The sequence below is a fragment of the Parasteatoda tepidariorum genome, chromosome 5 (assembly GCF_982258835.1).
Source record: "Parasteatoda tepidariorum strain Cologne lab strain chromosome 5, Ptep-v5.0, whole genome shotgun sequence".
NCBI lineage: Eukaryota > Metazoa > Arthropoda > Arachnida > Araneae > Theridiidae > Parasteatoda > Parasteatoda tepidariorum.
The window spans coordinates 39,862,921-39,888,985 of NC_141759.1; the positions used below are offsets into that span (position 1 = coordinate 39,862,921).

Genomic DNA, 26,065 nt, shown 5'->3' on the forward strand with positions numbered 1-26,065 from the left:
TAGAATAAAGCTACCCTCCCTAAAATGCGTCATCTTGTTTCCATAGCACCAGACGGCATCAGACTTTGTGGTGGGAGGAGTTCTTAGCTTAGACAAACTATGGCTTCTCTTCACTCTAGAGCTAACACAGACCAAAGAAAAAAATTCCCTTTTTCTCTCCGACCCGAGCCAAAACCTGTCCTGAACAATGACCCCACATCCCTACTTGAAATAGTTAAGCCTCTTTACCATAGTCACCGTCACTGGTCCAGAAGAATGGCTAGGGGAGTTCTTACTTTGGACAAACTTTAATCGTAGCCTTTCATGTGTTCCCCGGTTGTGATTTGAAAAGACTATCAAAATTTAGTGAGCAGGGAAAAAATGCCTCAATTCCTAACAGGAGTTATCTTGGCATCTTTGGTGGATTCCAAAAAGGGTTATTTGCTCAAGGAAAAATATGCTCTTTTTTTGCTCTCTCTCTTTCTGTCATATAAAGTGTACTAAACGGGAAAACCTGTGCGGAGTTTATTTAATTTGAACAGCTGACTTTACTATCTTTCAAATCAATATATCGCCACTATCATAATCTTTCCTAAACTTAAAAGTTGTTTTCCTTTGTCACGAAATCGTGAATTAACGGCTGTTTTTCTCCTAAAATTAATTCTACAGTCATGCAAAATCGCTTCTTATTATGACACATTGTGCTTCAGTCCAATTTTCTCTCTTTTGTTCCGTTTCATTTCACCTAGAATACGGACTAATTTAAACTGTTTTTTTGAGTGAAATACGCCGTCCGCGAACTATAGTACGTCATTTAACGTTGACCATTCAATAGTGACCAGAAAGAAGATAATAAAGGTATTATTATTTAGCAAAGAATCTAATAAGGTAGATTTTTATTTAGATTTTTTATCCCTATTTCGCCTTCTTTTAACCTTCGCAAATACTGTACTTGTGTTCTTCAGAAATGATTTTCGAATTTCTGATTAATTTATTGTTCAAAATTTTGTCAAATTTTCTAACTATTCATGTTTTGAGTTTACTCTTGTCTTTGAATTTTTCTTTACGGCTGCCTCGCCGTAACTCTTCTTTTTGAAATTGTATCTGTTTTCATGGACTTTGGACAAATTCTGGTACTTTTCATCATCACAATATATTTGTTACCTTTTTTCAATGCTTTTTTTTTTTTTTTTTCAAATTGATGCCTAGCCTATTATGTTGAAACACTCAAACTCCTAAATTCTATTTTCTGAGTAACTACTATTGTTAATTTTAAGATTTCACTAAATTCTTTGATGCCTTCTGGTGTTGTCATGAATCACCACCAAGCCTACCTTTTTGAATCTTCTTTTTCTTTTGCTGAGATCTTCCTCTTTTTCTTGAGCTTAAAAAATAGGGATCAATAGAAAAATAGGGAAATAGGGATCAAAGCTTAACCCCCGGGGTAAAGCTTTGATCTCTATTTCGCCTTTAATTTAATAAATTGTTTTCTATCTGCCGGAAATTATTAAACTTTTAATTCGAAATAACAATAGGCTTTAGTTTGAAAAAATTTAAAATTTTTACAAGATCTATAGAATTATTTTGAGTAAAATAACATTTTTAATAACGTATGGAAATCGGAAAATTGCGTTTTCCGTTGTTTCCAAATTATGTTTTTTTCCTTAAAGAAAATAAAAAATTACTCTTTATTAGTCTAATTTAAGATGCTTTGAATCCAGATTTTAGTCAGAATATTCTTGTATAAGTGAGATACTGATATTCACCTGAAAAAGAGATTTATTTTTGAGTTTTATTTTGAATGGAATCAAAGCTATGAGTAGATTACTTTTATAAACTTAACAAATATTAACAATAAGTATAAACACATGATTCTGTATCACTTTTTAAACTCAGAAGTATGTAATAGATAACTTATTGAAAAAAAATTGTTATTTCTATTTTCTTTTACAGCGACAGATATTTAAATACAAGTTTCTCCCGGAGAATTCGTATACATAAAAAGAACAAAACTGAATCATGGATATCAATGGATTAGTAGTAAATGAAAAAGAGTTAATTGACAAGGTAATAAAAACGATAATTATTTATTTATTATTCTGGCTATTAAAAGCATAGTCCAAAGGTTTTTAATTTGCTCTCAGTGGGAAGAATGAGATGCGTGGAAGTTTATTTTAGAAAAAAAAAAATGAAATATAATAATAAAGAAAGAAAATGAAAGGAAATCTGAACGAACTACAAAATAATTTTTAATCGAGATATATTTCTTCGATTAATGTTGTCCTTAGATTAATTTTTTTTTCTCTTTAAAGCCCTTTTCGCGAAATATTACGTCAAATAGTCATTTATTAATAAGTGTTCATTAAAATTCAACTGTTCTCGAATAAGAGTTTTTTTCTTTATTACAGTTATTAGTTCTGTAATATAATTAAAAATATTCAACATTTTTTTCGTTAAAGTATGTATATTACTTCACTTTTTCCTACATTAAAATTGCAAAACATTACAAAAATGGTCGTATTATTTGAGTGCTGCTCCAATGTGGTATACAAGAGATGTTTTTTGATTATTAAATAAGATCAGGGGCCTTACTCCCTGATCGCTGCGTTCATCATCCCATGAAGCTTCTTATTGGATTGTTTTGCAATTCGAGCTCGTTTCGCTTGCTTATTGAAAACATTTTTCCTTTTCTTTTTTTTTTTTTTTCAAACGGCAGGCCGTGCAGGTCGTTGGGCTACCGAAGTGGGAGTGCCATCCTCTCCGTAGAGGATCAAAATTGTGATGGCATGTCTTCGGATCATCCTCAGGGATGTTTCCCAGACCGCCGCCAAAAGCCCATTGTGCAGCTCTAGTGCGACGTAAATAAACTACAACAACAGCATCGGCAGGCACTGAACTTATCGTTCTTGGCGAAGATGCCGGAAGTTAGATGCCGGAAGATGCCGTTTTTGAAGATGCCGGAAATGTTGCGCATTTTGCGTTGCCTGATGAGCATCTCGCGTCTTAAGTCACGGAGGTGAACAACATTACCCACGCCACACTGCCACAGATTCCCGTTCATAGGGTGGCCCACATTCACCCAACAGAGGACAACACAAAGAGAAACATCCATGTCCTGAGCGGGATTCGAATCAACACCTCCTAGAAAAGAGTAGGCCTCTGCACGGGTTACCATAAATATCCTTTAGTAGTCCAAACGTAATGACATACGCCGTATTTTCAACCACTGCGCAGCTTAGTACCCCGAACGTAATGACATCTTTCTTATTTTTCATCAACTGCGCAGTTAACTTCGTCACATCGGACTACTAAATTGATCCGTGCTGAGGCCTTCATACTTCTAGGAGGTGTTGTTCGAATCCGCAGCCATTGGCTTCGCAGTTAAGCACGCGAACCGCTCGACCCCCTGGTGCTCTTATTAGGAACTTTTTTCGATATATTTTAGTTTTAAAATTATTCAAACTCTAATCCTTAAGAGGCTCGGACTGATACCACTTTCCAAACGGACATATTCCGCTTCCAAAGATAACGCTACAAATAATTTATGGAATTTATCTATATACACAATTATAATTGTCAGTGCTTAGAGACGCAACAGTTATAAGATCTTATTAGGGGGGGATGTAATGTAAATTCAAGATCATAATTAAGAATAATTGTATTTTCTGGTCAATTTATTTCTTATTGAGTAAACAGTTTAGTTTCATACAATTCGTTGTTACAATATTTAATTTTATTTTGTTACCAATTCAATAAATTTAATTATTTTTTAATTATTGTGAATTTGAGGTGCGGTAAGTTCAAAATTTTCCTTACCTTTTTACTGATTATGATTTCGAAAAAGCTGATTACTTGATACACTGCCCTACAATAATGAAAAAGGCACTTTTAGTTTTTGGCATTTTTTAATTTCTCAAGAAGTACCTAGAAGACTATTTTGTAACTTTAGAGATGCTTAGTTCACGCGATTTCTCATATTTATCAATAAGTTTTGAAGCTTTCAAAAGTTTGAGAGACCAGCAATAAATTACGAACGGAAACAAATTTTTTTAAACACCCTCTGCCTGAAAATATAGTAATAAGCATGTAATTTGTATCTATTATTTTGGTCATTATTGGCAATAATTGCATAAAGTTTCGTTAACCTAGCTTAATAATTTATGGAGATATGAACATTTTTATTAAAGAACTAATTTTTTAGTTTTATGCTTTTTTTGCTATAACTTTAAAAATATTCCATAAAATTAAACGAAATTTTGGAACAACTTTTGTAAAAGAATTTGTTAACATTTGTGCAAGATATGGGCATTTCCAGCGCGGAAAAAATAAAAAATAAATTTTCTTCATAATTTTTAAGTAAACTGTAATTGGTAAGTAATGAAGAAAATCCAATTTTAATATCTTGAATATGTAAAAAGATTTCTAGCAATTTCATAAATAATTTTTGTACTATTTAAAAGTCTAAATGATTAGGGGCTCTTCACAAATGTCATATTATATCATAAGACAAAATTTAAAGATAAATGATAATACCTCACAACAATCGTCTGTACAATGGACAAAAAAAAAAGGACTACGTTGAATAACTTTTGATCTAATGATCGCATTTTCACGCTCTGGGACACAATCTCAATGGATTTAGGGGGTAACCTCAATTATGCTAATTAATAAATATAAATAATATTTTAAATTTCGGAATCAGACACAAAAATGTACTTTCTCGGAATAAACATTCTTTTTTCCCACTAAATTCGGATTTCTGACCCTCAAAATAAAGGAGGTAGGCGCAATCTGGGAAATATGGTCAAAATAGTTTGGTCAGTTGAGCGCTTTAATGTTTGGACCCCTTAACATTAATTTTACTTTTTGCCTATTTTGCTATAAATCGAGGACTACTTAAGCGAATTGAAATTTTTTTCACACAATTATCAAATTCGTTTATCCAAAGATAATTCCAGGCGAAAAATAACTTTTAACAAATATATATTACTAATGGGCTGCGCCCCCTGCTCGCTAACGCTAGCCAACCCCCAAAAATTGCTACGCAATCTTATATGGTTTGATTCGCAAACCAAACTCGCTTCGCTCGCTACTAACTTAGGTACATTGTAAATGCACAAAACTCTAAGAATTCAAAACAATAATTCAAATCCATATAACAACTTTAAAAAAAAATTACATCTTTTTAGTAAATACTAAGTCATTAAAATAAATTTGAATTCAAATAAATGACATGTAATTCGTTAAACCTATTAGAAATATGCTATAGTATAAAATCTTAAGATAAAATTTCTAAAACTGATATCTCTTTAAAAAGGTTAAAATTTTGGCTATAATTAAGTCTATTAAAAATTGAAATAAGTGAATTGCAATGGAAAAACCTGCATAAAAAAATAATTTCTAGTAAAACGAATAAATTCGTGATATAAATCAAAAATCGTCAAATAAATTCGTAATATATAAATTCGTGAAAAAAAGCGCTTTCAACAAAATACTAAAATAGAGATCTATCGACAAAGACTACTCACTTCTGCCTAGCTTATGCTCTCTCTGGTTATTTCAGTTTCTGTTTTGAAAAGCGCTATATGTTGAGCCATCTCAGCTAGATTTGGCATGTGACATTTTTAGCGGCAATCATTGGCCGATTTTCTAGCGTTGCCATTCGAGGAGTTGTAATGAGGCTTTTTTTTGTTGCCGTGTAAGAGAAATATATATATATATAGATTTTTTAATTTAATAATGGTAAAAAACATTTTTGAACTGCAAAGTATACAATTTTTATATTGTTTTGAAGAATGTAATTTCACATGGCAAAATGCTAAATTTTACCAAAATGATGCAAAAATTTTATCGTTTGCAATTTAAATTTTTTTCTTGCATTATTGAATAAATTAATAAAAAATTATAAATATTTGTAAAAGTTATTTTTTGCATGAAATTATCTTTGGATAAACGAATTTTAAAATTGTGTGCAAGAATTTTCAATTCGCTAAAAAAATTCTACAGATGTAGCGAAAGACCCAAAAAGTGCAACCAACATATAGGGGTTAAAACTTTGGTGCCCTCTCCTGGCCAAACTATTGACTCTATATTTCCTATATTCCGTATATCCCCTACATTTTGGGGCTCAGAGATCCGAATCCATCAAAAAAATGGCATGTTCATTCAGAGAAAGTACGTTTTTGTGTCTGACTGCGTAACTTAAAATATTGTCCACACTTATTAATTAGCATATATTTGAGGTTACCGTTCGAGCCATTAAGATTGCGTCTTAGAAAGTGAAAATCCTATCATAATCTCAAAAGATTTTCAGAATGATCTATTTTTTTTAATTGTTTAATTTTTTTTATTTTTTTATTTATGCACTGTGCACCAGAATGTTATGGTTTTAGGAAAGAAAATATACTTTTATGGAGGATGATCCCCACAATGCTGGTGTCTTTCTTAATGAATCTTTTTAAGAGTACAAAATAATATTAGTGGAAAACCCTTTGTCATTCCGAGCTTTCTTTAAAAAAAAAATAATAAATAAATAAATAGTGCGAAAACTACGCCGAAAATTGATAGAAACTTTTTCAATTTTCTAGATATTCAAATCGGGTTTTTCTCCTTAGTTATTTAATATGATTCAGTTAAAAATTATGAAAGAATTCTTTTAGATTTTCTCCACGCATGCGTAGCATGAAAGAACTACTTAAAGTTTTTATGTCTTGCAGAATTTTTAACGATTTTTTTTCTTCAGATTTCATAATAATAATTTGTTATTAATTAAAAATTGTTCCAAATATTTCGTTTCATTTTTTTAAAAATATTTTTGATATTTTAATATTTTTAATATTTTTATAGGGAAAAAAACGCATGGCAAAAATTTTTTTAATAAAAATATCCACACCTCCATAAATATTTAATCTAGGCTTATGAAATAGTATGCAATTATTGCAAATAATAACTAAAGTAATTGATACCAGCTATAAGTTTATTGCTATATTTACTGGCAAAGGGCTATTTACTGGCAAAAATACGGGTTTTCGTTCGTAATTTATTGCCAGTTCCTCAAAGCTCTTAAGTTTGTAAAATTTTCTGATAAGTACACAGGTGGAATTTTTATTTAAAAATTATGGTAAAATTACCTGCAGCAATTTGTCCCTCCAATTAACCGTAAAGGTAACTGTAATGAACTTTTTTTACCTTTACGGTTCTGAAACCGTTTGCAACTAGCATGGTTAAAGAACCACGAATGCATAACTATGCTGTTTTTAACCATTTACAACAATCATGGTTTAAAAACAGTGAAGAAGAAATCTGATTGGACATTGGAAGTAGTTTAGCAGCTTTATGGGACTTCCTTCTAAGTGGGAAAGAGAATATCGTATTCTAACAGCGCAGAGACATGAATTGGAGAGTGCAATACACTGGAAATTCTTCATCTGTTGAAGAGATAGCCTTTCGGCTATAATATGAACCCAGCTGGGAGAAACTAAGTACGTAGCTTCATGTGGTGGGCTTAGTTGGTGCGATACAGTTTTGGTTGTTTAACCATATTAGGTGAAAACAGTAAATTAACGGTTTTTCTCTCAGTTAACAGTTTGAAAACCATCTTAATCAGGGCTAAATGACTGTTTTGTTGAAAAATGGTAAGATAACAATCAAATAAATTTTTATTTAATTTTTTTTTCCGTGAAATTTCTAACAGTGTATGAGAAATCATGTGATCTAGACATCTCTAAAGTTTTGAAATATTCATTGGATAATTTCTTAAGAAATTTAAAAAAATGTCCAAAACTGAAAGGGTCTCTTCCATTATTGTAAAGTAGTGTATATATATTCCTAATTTCTTAATTTATAATAAGATGATAGACTTGTATTTGTATTTTTTTTTTCGTTCCAGTTACGTAAAAGAGTATCTGATCTTGATATTGGACCTGAGTTTCATTATGATGATACATATTATAAGAAATGGTTGAAAGGTGCGTAACTTTTTGTTGACATATTTGTCTTCTTTATATGAAAGAGTATAGGTCTAACCAATCTAACCCAGGTCTAACCAATCTTGAGGTTAGACCTGGGTTTCACAATAATAACGCCCATTAGAAAAAATGCTTGAAACATGTTTTCAGAAACATGTTCAAAATCAGAGCCTTAAAACGTATGTTTCAAATTTATGACATTACTGTGTAGAATGTACTAAGGAGGGGAAATTACTATGATTGTCTCTAAAAAGGGAACTTTCTTAATCGTATATGCATTAAATACATATGCAAGGTATTCAGTTATGATGACCCTTGAAAAATGAGACAACGGGAGTACACATTTTAAGCCACAAGTTCATATTAAAGCCTATATATGAACTATGCTTTCAGAAATTGAAAATCTAATTGGAATCCTTTAGGAAAATGTTTCGAATGCTGCTGCGGAAATGATTCCCACCTTTCTGAAAAATTATGATTCGAATATTATAAAGAGTTATAGCATATTGAAACTACAAACGGGATTGTTTAAAAAGCCCACCAAAAGTGAATGTTCTCAGCTAGAAAGTTGAAGAAATTCAGAGCGCTCCTACTGGCTTTGATTTACAGAACTCACCGATTACTTTCACATAATAGTTAGCACAAAATAACACTCTGAAAAGTGCTTGTTTTGTACACAATATGAAATGATAGTACAACCTCGTCAGTTCTTTATACCAAGTGTACAATGTGCGGAAAAAAAAGAACCGGATTATACTGATTAAGTTTTGATATAACGATCCGATCTTCACGTTCTAGGACTTTATTAAGTACGGTGATATGATCTCGGGGTTTCAAGGGCGCCAATATTAAATACGGTGATATAATCTCAAATCTCGGGGTTTCAATGATAACAAACGCCTTTTAACACAATATATATTTAATAACAAAAGGATGATGATAATGGTACAGCGTCATGGAGGAAACTGATTAGAAAACTAATGATTTTACATTACTGCGCAGAGCGCCCTCTATTGAGTTTTAGAAATTATAAAGCAGGTAACCTCAAATATGCTTATTTATAAGTACAGACTATATTTTAAGTTACGAGATCAAACACATAAACGTACCTTCTCAGAATCAACATAAATTTTTTTCAAAATATAGGGGGCAGTCGCAATCTAGGAAATAAGAGTACTATTGGGACAAACTATACTATAAGAGTACTATTGGGACAAACTACAAACTATTTGGACCTTATTATTAGGACCTTATTTTTTGGACACTTCCTATTAGGACCAAAGTTTTACTTTTGCGTATTTCGCTATATCTTCAGTAGGGGAGAGTGGGGTCAATTGTAACAGGGTACGATCAGAGCAAAAATTTCGAGTGTCGGGCTCTAGATTTGGCTCCTAGGTGGCGCACAAGGTGTATTTAATAAATCCACATGTACACCCCTGCTGGCAACCATTTTTATGTACTTTTGAAAGAGTTACATCACAAAAGATATTTTCACACAACGTAAGTACTTTTTTTGGTATTAGAATATTATATTGCAACAAAGTAATTTTGTTTAAACAAATAAAAATTATTTACCGAATATGTAAGTGGACACCTTAATATTAATAATATTAAAAAAAAAGATTAGTTTTGTTAATTAACTAGCATTGTTTTTAACAAATGAAGCTGAAATGGCGTCTTAGGGACGATTCTAACAATTAGTAAAGGGATGATTGTAACAACTGAAAATAAATAATCTTATGTTTACAAACCATTACTTAACTCTTTTAGAACCACCAATAGTTTCCTATATCATTTATATTATGGTGCATGTGCATTATTTTATTTGTCTCCTTTCACAGCATAAGTTAAAATTTTTAACCCCTTAAAGTTAAAAGTTTAACCCTTTAGGTTTCTACTCATTATTATTTTTACTCCTAAAACATCAGTACTATTTTGATCAATAAAAAAATATATCACAACTATGATAATATGTATAATTAAGTACGTTTTAGTTGAATTTATGAACTGTTACAATTGACCCCGTAAGTGGGGACAATTGTAACAAGTGCACGACTGTCAAAAATTGTTAATAACTAATATAATAACATTTAAAATAAGGTTTTTTTTTTCTAGTAGAGGATAGTCTACTTTACTCGTCTGTCCATTAATACTAATAATATATTGGATTTTTTGTTAGTTAAAAATAGTTAAGTGAAAAATGTTACATTTGACCCCACTCTCCCCTACTCCGTAAACGAATTGAAAAAGTTTTGCACACTATTATAATATTTCTTTATCGAAAGAAAATTCCATGCAAAAAAAAAAATAATAACTTTTAGTAAATACTTATTTATTTTACTTTTTTAAAATTACATTCGGAAAGATTTAAAATTTTTAAGGCATACAATCTTTCACATCATTTTAAAAAATGTAATTTTGCATGGAGAATTATAAAGTTTGAGCGAAATTGGTCGAATAGCTCCTGAGAAATTGAATTTTAAAAAAATCAGAAACTTAAAATTCGATTTCTCATGAACTCATCGACATATTTCGCACAATTTTGTATTTTGTGATGTAAAATTACATTCTTTAAGATGATGTAAAAATTTGTATACCTTGCAATTCAAAATTTTTTCGACTATAATGAAGTGAAAGAATAAAAAATAATAAATAATTATGAAAAATTATTTTTTGCAAGTAATTGTCTTTAGATTAACGAATTTTGTAATCGTGTGTAATCAGCGTGATTGTGTACAAATCTTAACTTGTAACAGAGTATAGAAACTATCTTTTTTTTCTTTCAAAGAGCTTTAAACACTTATTTATGTATTTATTTTTTCAGCTAGATGCTTTGATCTCGAAAGAGCGGAAGAAATGCTAAGAAAGGTTGTATAAATTGTTTATTTTCGTTTTGTGCTCTAGTTTTAATAACTTAAATGGAAATAACAAGCTGATTTGTAATTTAAATAGAAATTATTTTAATACGCAAAAAAATATTGTTAGGAAATGTTTTAATTTATTACGAACATATTCTACGTAAATAAAATTAAATTCGGTTCATTATACCACAATTGATTACTTCGGCAGATTATAAACACGATTACTTGAATTGAAAACTTTAATATGATTCATGAAATTCAAGAAAATGTAGTTAAATTTGAGTTTTTAGTTCGTTTTGACAGTTCTTTAAAAACTGCTAATCAGAAATTTGATAGCCCATTTACAATGAGCTTTTTTAAATAAATAAATCTATTTCAAATAGTTAATAAATATATTGTTCTGGTAGCTTTCTCCATAATTGTAGATCACTAAACTTTTTATAAGAAACATAAACATAGATCAAAGCGAAGTCTAAGAACTTGTAGTTCCCTAAGGAAAAATAGATATATAGTACAAAATACGCTTTTAAAAAAATATTACTTGATATGCGTCTTTGAAAAAATGGGTGTAACTGAAAAAGTAATACCAAAGCTTAAAATAGGACCGGGATAGCCCGGTCGATAGGGCGCTGGGCCCATGTCCGAGAGATCGTGGGTTCGAACCCCGCCTGCCGAAGACTCCCCGTGTAGTGAATGGTGACTGATGCACGTTAAATCTGTCGAGTCGCAAAGTCCTCCATGTTGCCATAACAAATCAATACCTCTGGGGGTACTGGATTGGAGATCGATTGTTCTCTGATTCAGGTCAAAATTACGATCTGTGGATGAATGAATGGATGTATGAATGGGTCCTCCCCATAAACGGGTGTGACATATGGTTGTGGAAGAAGTCGAATTCTTGGAACATAATCATTTATTTAGATTAAAATATAGTAAAGCGGACAACAAAATGATATAATCAGATGCCTACTTGTTGATGTCTCAGAACTTTAGAAGCTCGTTGGCTAAAGGAGGAAAAACTTATATGAAAAGTAAAACATGCCCTACTATCATTCAAGGGCTTGGACAAAGAACCTGGATAATCGTTTAGACGATCTAAGCTTCAACCAAAACAAGCTTCCATCAATTTTATTTAATCTTGATACAAGAACTTGGATAGTATAAACAGGCCTTAACTCAATAAAAACAATCTTTCTTTAAGCCGCAAATGTATTGGACGATTCTATATGGCATAACTGTTGGCACAATTTGAAAACTCATGCTTGAAGCTTGAATCATTCTTTTAGACCATGAAAGACCTTAACAAGGTTGAGAGCTTTGGACATGCAAAACTTACATTGACCAAAATGAGCGTAAACCTTTTTTTCCCCTTTTATAATACAGGGTGTTCCAAAATTATCTTTACATCACCTGGCTTGAAATTGATTACAGACTGGAAGTGCTTAGGGCCACCAATGGTGCGCATGTTGAAGTGTACTAAACGAAACTTTATTAGTTGCAGTAATACATGCAAAAGACAGAATATAAATGTCTTGTTTATTTTCGAAGTTATGAATTTTTGAAGTTGTAAAGAGAATCTTGGAACACCCTGTACTACTATAGTTGAAAAAGTATTCTTATATAAATATTGCAATGCCAAAGAAATATTTCAAAATTTCTGGTATTAAAGATAAAAAAGAAGTTATTAACTTGTTTTCCTTATTTTGATCGATCTGAACTTTACATGGGTGAAATAAGACATTATTTCTAAAAATTTCAACCATGATTTTTCAAATTGTTCCTACAGATTTACCATGTAAAATATTCCAAAACATTTGCTGTGAAAAGAAAATCTGATTGCATAGAATTAGTATAGAAAGATTTCATAATTTTTTCCAACCCCAGAGTATATTTTTTAAGTAATTTATATACAGCGGGGGAATAAAATTCTTTTAATTTTAATGTATTAAGAGATTATTACATTACCTTTACTACGAGTCGAAAATATTATCTGAAACTATCTAAATATCATAGTAATTAAAGGATATGCTACTGTCAAATACGGACGAGGGGATGTTGCAATCTCGGGGTGCATGGGGAGAACTGATTAAAACTGATTACTTTTTCAAAACTGATTGGAAATAGATCTGATAACTTAAACATATTGAAAAAAAATTCAGAGCAAGTTCCGAAAAGCTTAAAGTGAATGATGATTCTTATGTTCAGAAGGACAATAACCCTAAACAGGCGGTGTCCATTGCGAAGCCATGACAGCTTCACAATGTTCCAAACCTACTCCACTGACTAACCCAATCTCCAAACCTCTTGAGCATTTAAGATATTTAATCGAACAGAACATCAGAAAGCATAAAATAACTTACAAAGAAATTCTTAAATCTGTCACAGACTGGAACAAAATAACCTTATAAAAGATATCTCAACGCGTTATAAATTAATTCCAAATAGGTTTACCCATTAAACTACCAATTTAAAGTTGTAAGCAATTATTTTAGAACTCTCTGTCCGTATACGCTGATTTTTACGAGCACGATTCGCACAAATTCATGACATTTTGGATAATTTTGAGTTCAAATTCTTTATTTGGTATTTTATAAAGTTTCACTTTTGAGACTTGATTTATGGCTAATTAATCAGGACTATTTTATTGTAGCATATTAAGTTCGTCAGAGGAAATGGCTTAGATAAGATTGAGGAAAACTTTACACCTAAAGAGGTAAGAGAGATATACTATAGTATTGTATTAAAATACATTTTTACAAAAAATACATTAGTGTATCGAATTAACTTTATTTGTAGCGGGAACTTTTTGTCTTGCGAGATAAATATTTTCTATTAGTGTCACTCTTAAAAATAGTATCTTAATTTTGTTTCTGACCTATAATTTTTAATGAAAGTAACAATCAAACACAAACATTTTTTAGTGTAAAAGTTTCTTCATATTTATTGATACAATGGGCACACAAAAAATATATTAAAATTAATCGCACTGTAGAACTTTTAACTTATTGAAGTAAATAGTTTTCTTGTGGAAACGAGTCTTAATATGAAGTGATACAGAGTAGAAAGAATATTTCAAAATGCATAGAAAAAAGTATAAAAATTCTGCGTATAAAAAGTAATAGTTTTAAACTTTCATTTATTTATTAAAATATACCATTGAGAAAGTAAAATACTCTAATGTTTTCTAGAGAATCATTTGAATTTTGGTTGTTAAGAACATCAATTGTATTGTTTTATTTTAACGCTTTATCCTGATTTTAACGCTATTAGAAATCCTGATCACTGCTCTGTCTTTCGCAGCGAGCTGATCGCTATAGATGCTGGATTGGGGGCTGTGCTTACTTTTCCTGGATCAAATGACATCTGGATTTTGAGCGATAGTAGGAATGCAATCCAGCACCTTTCGAATTGGCATGGGGTGGGTGACAGTGATGGAGTTTCAATTTTAAACAAGCTGAAGACCCTTTCTTTCTCCCATAATATACACTTGCAATGGATCCCATCTCATGTCGATGTTGAGGGTAATGAGATTGCAGACTCCTTGGCTAAGAGCGGAACTGATCTACCCCTGCATTCTTCGGCATCTCTGACTTTCTCGGAGCTCCACTCCCGTTTTAACAGGCTTCGTGATCCTGTGGCCCCTCCTGTTCATCATTGGTATCAGTGCAACCGCCCAGGTGGCAGCCTGACCCTTCAGTGCAGCAGGCGGGATCAGACGGTTATATCAAGATTTCGAAGCGTTCACCTAAGAACTATGTTGTTCAGTAATGGTTCAAGAGTTTCCCCTGTTTGCAGAAAGTGTAACGACCAACAAACTCCTGAACATATACTTCAATGCCTAAATACCTCTAAAGTGGACCTCTTTTCAGATCCACTTTTTGTTACAGACTTGCTCAGAGTCTCTGGAGTCATGGACTTGGTTTAGCTCCGCTAACCGTGTGGGCCAGCAACAACAACATTTTAACGCTTTTTTTTCCGAAGCTCTGTCGCCAAGGAAAATAAAAAAGTTACAGTTTAAGTGCCTTACACTTGAAGCAATGCAATGATTTTAAACTGTAAATATAATCTTGCCATGATCTGGGCTTTAGAACAGACAAATAACTTAAATATTTAAAAAGTTCGTAATCTTTTTTAAGAAATCGCCAACGTGGCGACATTTTCCCACTTAGATGACAATTATGAAGATCACTGCCGTATTCTCATTTTTTTCCAAATTCGTATGAGCCCCAGGTAATGCAACATCGGAGTAAGTTTGTAAACATTAAAAAATTAGACCACAAATGCTTTTCATTTTCACAAAACTGTGGCTTTTCTTCATATTGACGTTTGGCGCCATTTTCAAAATAAGCGTAGACATCGATGGCTTTAGATAGGCTTAACTTGACCTAACACTCATGCGTAACTGTTGCAAACTCACAGCAGTTATAAAAATAGCATATTACATGAACGAAAAACCAAAGAATTAAGCTACACATATTATTGGCGACAATCGGATTCAGCCTTGATGATGATCTGGGTACAATGAGTGCGCATGCGCTTTCTATTGTATTATGCAGAGGTTAATTTTGATTATCGTTGAAATTGTAATACAAATTCTTAAAACATGTCTTCGTCTTTTTTTTTTATTATTTATTTTTACCTTGTACTTATTTGAACGGTAAACTAAAAACAGAGTTACAGTAAACATTGTTATTTGTCATACATAATTAGATCATTGCTGCTTTTGGACTGAAAGAAAATAAAGGAATCATTTTATTTTTACAGGTTACAAAGTACTTCCATACTGCTAAACTTGGGTATGATAGAGATGGATTTGTTGTGAGGATTTTTAACCTTGGAGCTTCTGATTTGAGAGGTATATTCTATTTTTGCAAATTTTTTTTCATTTTTTTTTTTTTTTTTAATATTGAGCAGCCTCCTGCCTTTTTTTTAATATTATTTTTTTTTTTTTTTTTGGACAACCTTTTCCACTGCTTGTGCTTTCCTCATTCTTTTCCATCTCAATCTTGCTTAATTTTACAGCTTTTATGTTTTATATTTCTAGAAATTTCAATTTGAGAGGTGTAAAATAATTATTACATGAGTATTTATAACCATATAGACAGTAGTATAGCTAGTTCACCAGGAGTTGGCTCTTGGCTCTGCCTTCATCACGTGATATGCGACGATACTATTTCGTTATATTTGAGAGAACGTTGTGAGCAATCCTGGTTGCTATTTTATTTTATTTTATTTTATTTTATTTTATTTTATTTTATTTTATAACTGTCGTTGAACAGCCGGCCCAATTTTTTGGGTTTACGACTACTAATGTTCAACTCCGTAGCCTTGTAATTTTTAACCCAATACAGAAGACAAAGGAACTCCTGGATCGAGTATTGGGAGAAATTAGCTCTTGTGGAGGACTTTTTGATGGAGTTAACCAGTATTTGCGTTACATGCAGAGGAAGACCACGAGAACCTCCCACGGTTAGCATGACGGCAAGGGGACAAACATCCATGATCCGTCTACCACTGAGGATATTTCTCGTCAGCACTGTGGTCGGTGCGAGCTGGATGCGGAATTCGTATTGACTGGGATTCGAACCCGGTTCTCCGCATTAGAAGGTGAACGCTCTATCCCCTGAGCCATCATGGCTCAAGGTTGCTATTTGGCGATCGTATAGCAAAAATATTTATTTCGCAATTTTTATGTGCCTTTATAAACATTAAATGTCTCATAAATTTGATGATATTCCGCCCGAGTTTTTATGATAGTGAATAGTTTATCCATTTTGAGACATTTTGCTGGGGGAAAAACAACAGTTGTTAAATTTAAAATATTTTTTAAATTAGCTCGAGAAACGAAAGGTGTAATAGCAGATGATAAAGCGAAGTAAGTGACTGAAAAAGAATTCACTTGATTGTGTTGAGAGGAGTTGTTTCTGTTCTTATTACTCCCGCTCAGAAATGAACTCTGCGTCCGATGAGGGTTCCTTGGGGTATCCATCGAGGTTAATATCTTCCTTACCTGTACTATGCATGATTCTTTATCGCCTTACGAGATCATCGCCAACAAAACCAATTAGTTTTATTTTTTGAAATGCCGGATGCTATTTAGGCAAAGTATGAAATAATCGTCCTGATGAGGTTATTATGTAAATAATGTGCATGTTACTGTGAATGACCGAAATCGGTGGTTATTGACTTTCACCGGTGAATGTTGACAATCAAATTTGTCGCTTTGGTGAATGTCCGAAATATTTATTACATCCGATTTGATATTAATTTATTCGTGGATATAATTACATTTATTCGATATTTTAATACTTACCGACGATAGATTAGAACAAACATCAGTGTTTGGAGTACCGGGAAAATATATACCGGGCAATGGCACTTGACTTTAAAAAAACATCAGTGTAGGGTATCTCGGGGAAATATATACCGGGCAGTGGCACTTGATCTAAAAAAAAAACATCAGTGTAGGGCAGGGATGGCGAACCAATGGCACGCGTGCCATTTATGGCACGCGACACAATATTTTAGGCACTCCACCGATCACAATTGTTGTTACACTATGAATTGTTATTACACAAATGTTATTACGCTATGAAGCATATGTGACAATTAAATTAAAATTCTCATAAACAAGCAAAATAATAAACAATTATTAATAAAAAAATTAAAAATTAAAGCCAAAAAACAATTAATAACCATAAAAAACAAGCTAACGATAAATAACTAGCAAAAAAATTAACAGTGCTGCTTAAACTAACATCGAAAAATAAGTTATTGGTCATCTAATCTGGAACAACAGAAGTCACACTGATGTTATTTTAAGTTGAATTACGTGTATAACTGAGACATTGCGAAATGTATTTTTTTTTTAAATGTAAATAAGAAGTTTTGAGTTTATAGTTTTTAGTATTATTATTTTCCCAATAATCACGAAGTCAAAATTATTTGACGGCACGTCTATGACCTCATTAAGCAATTTTTTAGAGAAAATGGCACGTTGGTGTATAAAGGTTCGCCACCCCTGGTGTATGGTATACCGGGCAGTGGCACTGAACCTTAAAAAAAACATCAGTGTAGGATATACCGGGTAAATGTATACCGGGCAATGGCACTTAACCAGACCTAGTATGACTAGACCTTTGGTAAATGTTCGAAATATATACTAGGTCTAGTAACACTTTTGCTATAGCTTAAATATTTAAAAAAAATTAAACAAAGCGTTTGAATCAATTTTAAACTGATAACGAAATTATTGCTTTAAAATTAAAAAAATAACAATAAAAACTGCGTCAGATAAGAGTAATTGAAGTAGTTGCTTTATGCAGCGCATGTGCGGAAAAAATTTTAAAAAAAATTATACATGTGCATCTAAAAGTGAATGAATATCCCAAGACACCTACCATTACAGTAGAGACAAGAAACTGCCAATTTGATTCACCTCTGTGTCTGATTCGCACAATGCTTATGGCGTCCCACAAAATTTTCGTAAATATTATAGAGCCCCGACAGAAAAAAAAAATAAGAAACCCTGAATTTCAAAAAATCTAACTAATAAAGAAATGAACACCTTTCTTTCCGTTTTCTAGAAATTTTTTTACCCTGGAAACATTATCCTGGGTGCGTCACTGTTATTTACCGCAAAACTGTCCAAAAAGTACCTTAAATTAGGGGTTCCCACATTTTTTCTGCTATGAAACTCTAAGCGAGTAAACTTCTTTTGGAACCCCGACTTCGTAAATAATGAAATATATAAAAGGGTCATTCTCACTGAAAAGATATTAATTGACTAAAAAATTTTCTTAAATTAAAGTAATTAAAAAATGATAAAAATTACATAAATGCCTTTATTTATTTTTGCTTTATGTCCTTATAATAATGGTCAAGTTTTCTATTTTATTTTTTGCAAGATTTAAAATATTTTAAATTCTGCCTTGTCCACGGAGGAGATGTAATAGTCAACGGAGGAGACATTTTATGTTATAAAATATAAAATGTCAATGAAGACTAATTCATTAATTATTGGGTACAACTGATATGAGTTTAACATTAATAAGTAAATAATAAAATATTTCATTGTTAGAGATAGAGCTACTTCCGATTAATCATGCTGCTATGAAAGGAAGCATCCATTTTAAACCTAGGTGTACAATTTAAGTAACTCTCACTGAATATTAATAAATTAAAATGTAAAGACTATTGAAATAAAAATTCAGACTCCACATGATAGTTAAGTGTTGAGGGTACTCTTTTATGAACATTTTATGCAAGTTAAACATACTGTCATCCAAATAACGTTTTTGTTTTTTCTCTTTTCTTCTTGTTGTTGTTTCTTTTTTCCCTGGGCACAAACGGCTTGCTCTATCAATTTCTAGAAATTTAAGTACATTTAATCACGATTTTTCTGTAAAATCTTTTTCTGAAACAGATTTTAAAGTTTTTTGCTCTTTTTTTTTTTTTTTTCTTTTTTACTTTCTTTAAACAATATAAGGTTTTCTTTTAATTTCTGTCTAGCTTGTCTCATACTAAGTTTTTTCTGTTCCCTTCTCTTTTGCATTTGAACCTTTGATTGCTTTCTTTTTTTACATTTTGGTTTTGCCATTTTTTTCCCTAAAATTTGAAGCGAAAAAAGATATTAAACATCACAGAAATTATTTAGAAAAATTGCCAATATTTACTTCTCCGATAAGAAAAAGTCAAACTTAATTGACTTTCTTTAAAAATACAAACAAATTAACACATTTGTTCCATTTTAAAGAAATATCAATTAAGAGAAAATAGTTTTTTAATTATTAAAATTGTATTATGGTTATCTAACACATTGTCTCTTCCATTGACTGTGTCTTCTCCTCCGCGGACTTGTTATGTCCACGGAGGAGACAAAAACTAGTTCTTGAATTTTTCTGATTTTTAATTTTAAAGTTACAAAAATGGGGCCGTTCTTTTTATTAAATATACTATTTTTGCAATCTACAATTCATCTATCAAAAATAAAATAATTTTCTCTTACCTTCTTTATGATGTCCACGGAGTATACGGTGAGAACTTTGCCAAACCCCAGTTGAACACAACAATCCAAAACTGACACCAAAGAAAACAAAAACAACTGATAGTTAACATTATAAAATGGAATGGTTACCCCTCCCAGCAGCTGTCTTATAGGGATTTCGCATATGCTGCCTTTTATTGCATATTTACGGAACTATATTAATTGTCCATGGAGGGAGATTTCATTTTTGATGGACAAAGTTTACTAGTCATTTATTTTATAAAAATAATTTTTTTTTTTAAATATTAAATAAAAAGTTACTATAAATATTTAACTAACAAAAATCATTAAAATAACATTTAAATTGTTTAACAGCCATTAAAAATTACATTGTGTCACAGACGTAGGGACGTCCAAGGAGGGGATTTTGAAGTTATGTTTATTAAAAAATAAGAATGAAATATTAAATACATTTAGCAGAAATGCATATGATTTGTTAGTTAGAACTTTACGAAAAATGATGAAGAAAAATATTAAGAAATCTGCTGTATTTCCTAATATTTATTACTAAGGGACTTAAAAAATCACCTTTTTGTGAGAATGACCCAAAAACAATGTAAAATAAAGTATATAAAAACTATTGTGAGCATAATTAACAATAAAATACTTAACTTTAAAAATATTTAATCAGAGGAATGGTTTTTTTTTCTTTCGTAGTTTTGATCAATAGTAGTTTTAAATTAGGTTTTATGTACGACTGTTGAATTAACACTGCTGGAGCTGCATTTAATTTAGTTTTAATTTGTTTTTGGTGTAATTACAGAAGCTGAATATGAAATATAGAAAAGCCGAATTCTAGTTTTCCTTGAAATTAAATCTAAAAGAGCTACTAAAAACGCTGGAAATGATTTCCAGGGAAACATATCTCTTTATTAACAAATTTAGCAATTTGAAAAATGCATGGGAGCTACTAATGCAGTTTTTCATAAATGAGGGTATTTTAGGCATTTTATTTAATTTTAATAAAGGAAATTGAAATATTATGTAAAGAACAGATTTTTAATTAGATCTAATTATGTATTAATACAGATTTAAAAAATCATTATTGTGAGGTAAAAGCAAGTCCTTCTTTCGGAACCTCTTTTACCCTATGACGGAACCCTCGGGTGTGGAACCATTGACTTAATAACAAATTTCGTTTTTGTGTTTTAACTACAAATTATATTGTTACATAAACAATCGCTTTGTAAATACATACAAAACGAAAAAAAAGAATCATAAAATTTTATTTTTTAAGCGATGAAATTATACCAAATGTTTTTTATTTATTTCCTATGAGCTGCACAATCAGTTTTCCCGATGAGCAGACCTAGTGCGTTCTCCAGAAGTGGTATCCACTCTTTCAGGACCACCACAATGGGTGAGATACCGTTGGCCATGTTAATTTGAACGTCTAGTTTCTGCCACACTAGATGGCAGCACCGAGACTCTATTTGGATGCTAAAGTGCACTAGGAATTTAATTTTGCCGGAAATGCCAAGAGCCAATAAGGCACTCCAGGGTTCTTTTACATGCCGCATAATCATACGACATGGCTGCTAAGGATTTTCTATTACCAAATGTGTGAGGATTATACCAAATGTTGTTTAACATATTGGACACTAGCTCTCAGCGTGTTGTTGCATTACATATTTTTGTCACATCTATTGCATATTTATTACAAAAATTTTCCTTTTTTTTATTATTTACCAAAATGTAGTATTTATTTATTTGATTTCTAGGACTGGTTCTATCACTTCCTAAAATCGATTTATACCGTTACATAACGAATCTTATTTTATCTGACATTCGGGAACAAGAGCAAGATTATCCTGAAAGAGTAGGTTCTGAAAATTCCATTCATCTAATTTAAATAATTCTCTTTTCTGATACTTAGCTTAAAACATGTTTTAAAACTGTTTGAAAAATGAATTTAATTGTAAATATTATTTTCTAGAAATCACATTTAGAGCAACACGTATACATATTGGACTTCAACGGTTTGAGTTGGTCTACTATAGTTGACAGAGGAGGTAAAGCTGAATTTCGGTGCTTAAATCCGAAAATTTTAATTCTTTTCTTTTTACTTTTTTTTTTTTTAAATTTTTAGTATTCTACGTAACATGAATCAAATATATATATATTTTTTTGTAAAATATGATTTTCAGCTGCTCTGAATTAAGCATTTTTCTATAAAATTTGTTTGTAAATGTTTACAAGTAAAACATTGTTTCCGATAAAAATTGCTTTGTTCAGAAACTTGTGATTGTTCTAAGAAGAATTAGAAATAAAAACCCTGCAAATTTTCTCCTTGACTAACCGTATAGACCAGGGGTGGCCAACATGCGGCTCTTTGAAGGATTATTTGTGGCTCTCGATAAATGTACCAGAGTTCCCTTTTCATTTTTGTGCTATTATATTTTAAAAAATTATTATCTTTCCTTATGGGTTCAAAATGTCTTTTAAATTACTGAGAACAAATATAAAAGACTAAGTACAACGTTGTTCAATTCAAGGTGAGTTTTCCATTTCCAATATAAATATGACACAAAAAGCATCTGGATAATTAGAATTAATTGAGATGCAACAAGATCAAGCTCTACAATTAAAATATAAATCGATGTCGATTACTGAATTTTGAAAATTTGTACCAGAATCGAAGTATCCTGAATAAAAAAAGGCTGCTTGTCGAATTATTTCAATATTCGGAACAACGTACTTAAGTGAATCATTTTATTCCACTTTAAAATTCGTGAAATCCAAACACCGATCAGTATCAACTGACCAGCATTTCAAAGAATTACTGAGAAGTGCTGTCACCAATTATTCACCAAATTTGAAATAAATGTGTTTAATTTTTAATATTTAAATTCAATACACATATTTTGTACTTTTATTTATGTTTTCAAAAAATATAAATTATGTAAAAAAATTAATACCTTTTTTGCATACCTTTTAAATACGTATTTAATTGCGGCTCATGAAAAATTTTTAATTTTGAAAAACGGCTCGACTAACAAGGAGCTTGGCCACCCCTGGTATAGACAATATACCATATATATAGAATGTTTCATAATTATCACCCTTAGCAATGTATATTTTAGGAATTCTTATCAGATATATTTAGCGAGATTATGAATTCTTATCAGATATATTTATTGATATTCTTATATTTAGCGAGAAAAAAACAAAAACGTCATCGAAATCTAAAAAAATAACCTGTATTTCTTTCAGCGAAATAAAAACTGTTCCACTTATTTTCGACAAGAATAAATCATCAACTCCTCAGGAATAAATCATCAACTCTCAAACCCCTCAGGTTTAAATCAACCTTATTAAATTTTAAGAAATATTAAGATCGAAAACAGATCTCTTCATTTTTAAAATACGTAAAATAATAACCCAAATTCTTTTAGCTTGTTCTGACTAAAATTTAAGTTCGAATTATTCTGCTCCCCAAAGAGGGGAGAGAATACAAAAATCAAAATCTGTTTGATTGCTGGAAAAAACAGAGATGAGTATGATTATTAAAAATATATCCAAATTTTAATTTACTATCAAACATGTTTTAATGTTTTGTATACCCACTTTCTCAATAGTTATATGTCAGATTTCTATATTGTATTTGTTTTTTCTCGCATAAATATTCATTATTGAACCCTAATGTGAGTATATCTCTTACTTCATTTCTAAAAAGTATTCTAAAAATATTAGTTAAGAATGCTAGCCAGTGAAACCATTTTTATTCATTAAATATTCACAACTTTTGTCAAACCTATTTTAAAAATACACTACAATAAGTAAGAGTTCATAGCAATAGCATACAATAAGTGAATTGGAAGCCACTGTCACTGGTGCAATATGAGCTGACTCCTGCAAATGCTGTAAAAGTCTACTAGAAAAATGCAATACAACAAGCAAAAGCTTTAAGTTTTAGAAAATTAGAGGTCAGTTAGGAGCCACTGTCATTGGCGCAATGTATGTTGAGTCCTATAAATTCTGCAAATGTAATTTGAAAAATACACCACAACAAGCAAAAGTTGAAACTACCAAACAAGAGGTGAGTTTGAAGCCACTGTCACTGGTGCAATATAAATTGACTCCTGTAAGTTCTGTAAAGGTTCATTTGAAAAATACATTACAACAAGCAAAATTGAATGAGTTAGCAAACAAGAGATGAGTTAAAAGCCACTGTCACTCGTGCAATATGAGATATTCCTGTAAATTAGCTTGATTTTTTTTGCCAAAAGTTTTAAGCCGAGACACTGGTATAGGTTTTAAACTAAACAAAAATTTGATAACCTTATGCTTTAAAGCACGAAGAAAAATCTTGAACTTTAAGGCCCTTATATAAATAACAAGTTTTTTCTTTTGTCGTTGCCATTTTTAATTTTGCAATTATTTTGACATTTTTTATATAGTTGTACAGCATACATACTTCATACTGAAAAAGTATGAAGCTAACTATCCTGAGAATATGAAAGCTGTATACATTGTGAATAGTGAGTATGTTAAAATTTATACTAACTAAAATGTGATCTAGAAATTTTATACTAATGAATATGATCTAAATTTTCATTTCATTTTCAAACGTGTATCTAAAATTACACAAAGAGTTTCTCTAGTGAAAAGGTAAACGTGCGTGACAGTGTCAGAAATATAGTTGCAATAGAAGCGTCACCCTACAGGTCCCTGGTTCGATCCTCGGGCCGGGCAAGGTTGACTCAGCCTTTCATCCCTTCAATGGGTCGATAAATGAGTTCCAAGCATGCTTGGGAACTAAACACTGGGGGTTCCGCGTTCGGCTGACCACCCGACAGGAACATCTGCTCCTGCACCTCAGAGCCCAAGGTCAAGAAAACTGAGATGGGCACAGCAGGCCTTGACCCTCTATGGGCTGTCGCGCCACTGAGTTTAGTTTAGTTTAGAAGCGTCACCCTTCATGGTTGTAAATATGAGGAGTGCACAGATTGCGTGTAACAGATAAGTAAGTTCGCATGATAGCATTTATAAGAAATGTAAAGTCACGCTAAATATGGTTGTGTACAGAACACAACAACGTGCAGTTATACGATATTTGGTAGCAGAAGGTGAGAATGCAGCGGGCTCTTGCTGTCAAATTATGTTTTCTGCTTAACACTAGGCTTACGGGACGCGTCATTTTGACGAATTTCGAATTTTATGAGGAAAATTACAAAACCCGTTTGCCTTTTTATTTTATCTCTTGTTATGACTTTTATCCACTGATTGAGTTAAATATTCATTGAAATCAATTTTCTTCAAAAGCGTTGAAATATTGAAATTCTCTTTGTATGCGCCAATTTGACGCGATCGCAAATTTAAACAAAATTTTGAGTAAGCATGCAAACATCACATCAATAATGAATAGGAATGTACCGACAATACTTCGATCCGTTGTCTGATATCGTTATCCCAAATGAAACAAGCGATTAATAACTGTTGCCGATAAGCAGAGCCGGATTATACCTTTCGTAGGCCCCAGGCATAGTCGTTTTTGGGCCCTCCCCTCCTTCCCCCCCTCCTCCCCTCTTTTCAAAATATATGCTAACATTTTCTTGCATATTTTTTTCCACATTTTTATTAATATGGATTTTAATTTACAAACTTGTTTATCGAACTTTATCTGCAATACCGACATACTGCCGATATTGCAGCTGATATCGATAATACCATTATGATTAGTTCGATCGATAACTATGTAAACACTTCACGTCAACAATACAACAACAAACCAGCAAAGAAAACAGTGAAATTGATAGTGAGATTAATTACAAGAAATATTTTTACTACAAATAGCTTCATAGTTTTCATGACTATGATAACTAAGTGAAGGAAATTAACATTGTCAAAAGTAAATCTTTTGAAATTATTTATAAATAAATTTGCAAGGTAAATTAAAGATAAACTTGTGAATACTTTTCCTAACGTTCACATTGCATTAAGAATATATTTGTCGATTCTTGGATCAAATGCAGAAGGAGAAAGATCTTTCTCCAGATTAAAGTTGATGAAAAATTATTTGCGTTTAACAATGAATCAAGATCGTTTGGCATCGCTCGCACTTATGTCTATTGAATACGACATTTTGCGTAGTTTGGAATTCGACAGCATAATACAAAATTTCGTTGAATCCAAAAATCGCAAAAAAGTAATATATTAGATCATAAGATTCTGCAAAATAATTTATTACCGTAAAATATTATATTTTTATT

At 31.5% G+C, this 26,065-nt stretch overlaps 1 protein-coding gene across 2 annotated transcripts in view; it reads left to right on the forward strand.

The window, feature by feature from the left end:
• Positions 1-660: 660 nt before the first annotated feature.
• LOC107438127 (SEC14-like protein 4) overlaps positions 661-26,065 on the forward strand; it is a 34,356-nt gene continuing 8,951 nt past the window's right edge. Inside the window, exons 1-9 of one of the 2 annotated variants that reach the window (XM_016050335.4) lie at positions 661-837; positions 1,933-2,046; positions 7,868-7,946; positions 10,771-10,814; positions 13,458-13,520; positions 15,572-15,662; positions 21,575-21,672; positions 21,790-21,865; positions 24,254-24,334. In XM_016050335.4, coding sequence (XP_015905821.3) covers positions 1,999-2,046; positions 7,868-7,946; positions 10,771-10,814; positions 13,458-13,520; positions 15,572-15,662; positions 21,575-21,672; positions 21,790-21,865; positions 24,254-24,334 — 580 coding nt within the window. In that variant the 5' untranslated portion in view covers positions 661-837; positions 1,933-1,998. Of the gene's footprint in view, positions 868-1,932; positions 2,047-7,867; positions 7,947-10,770; positions 10,815-13,457; positions 13,521-15,571; positions 15,663-21,574; positions 21,673-21,789; positions 21,866-24,253; positions 24,335-26,065 lie in introns of both variants that reach the window. The other variant, XM_087163737.1, reaches the window with a different exon arrangement.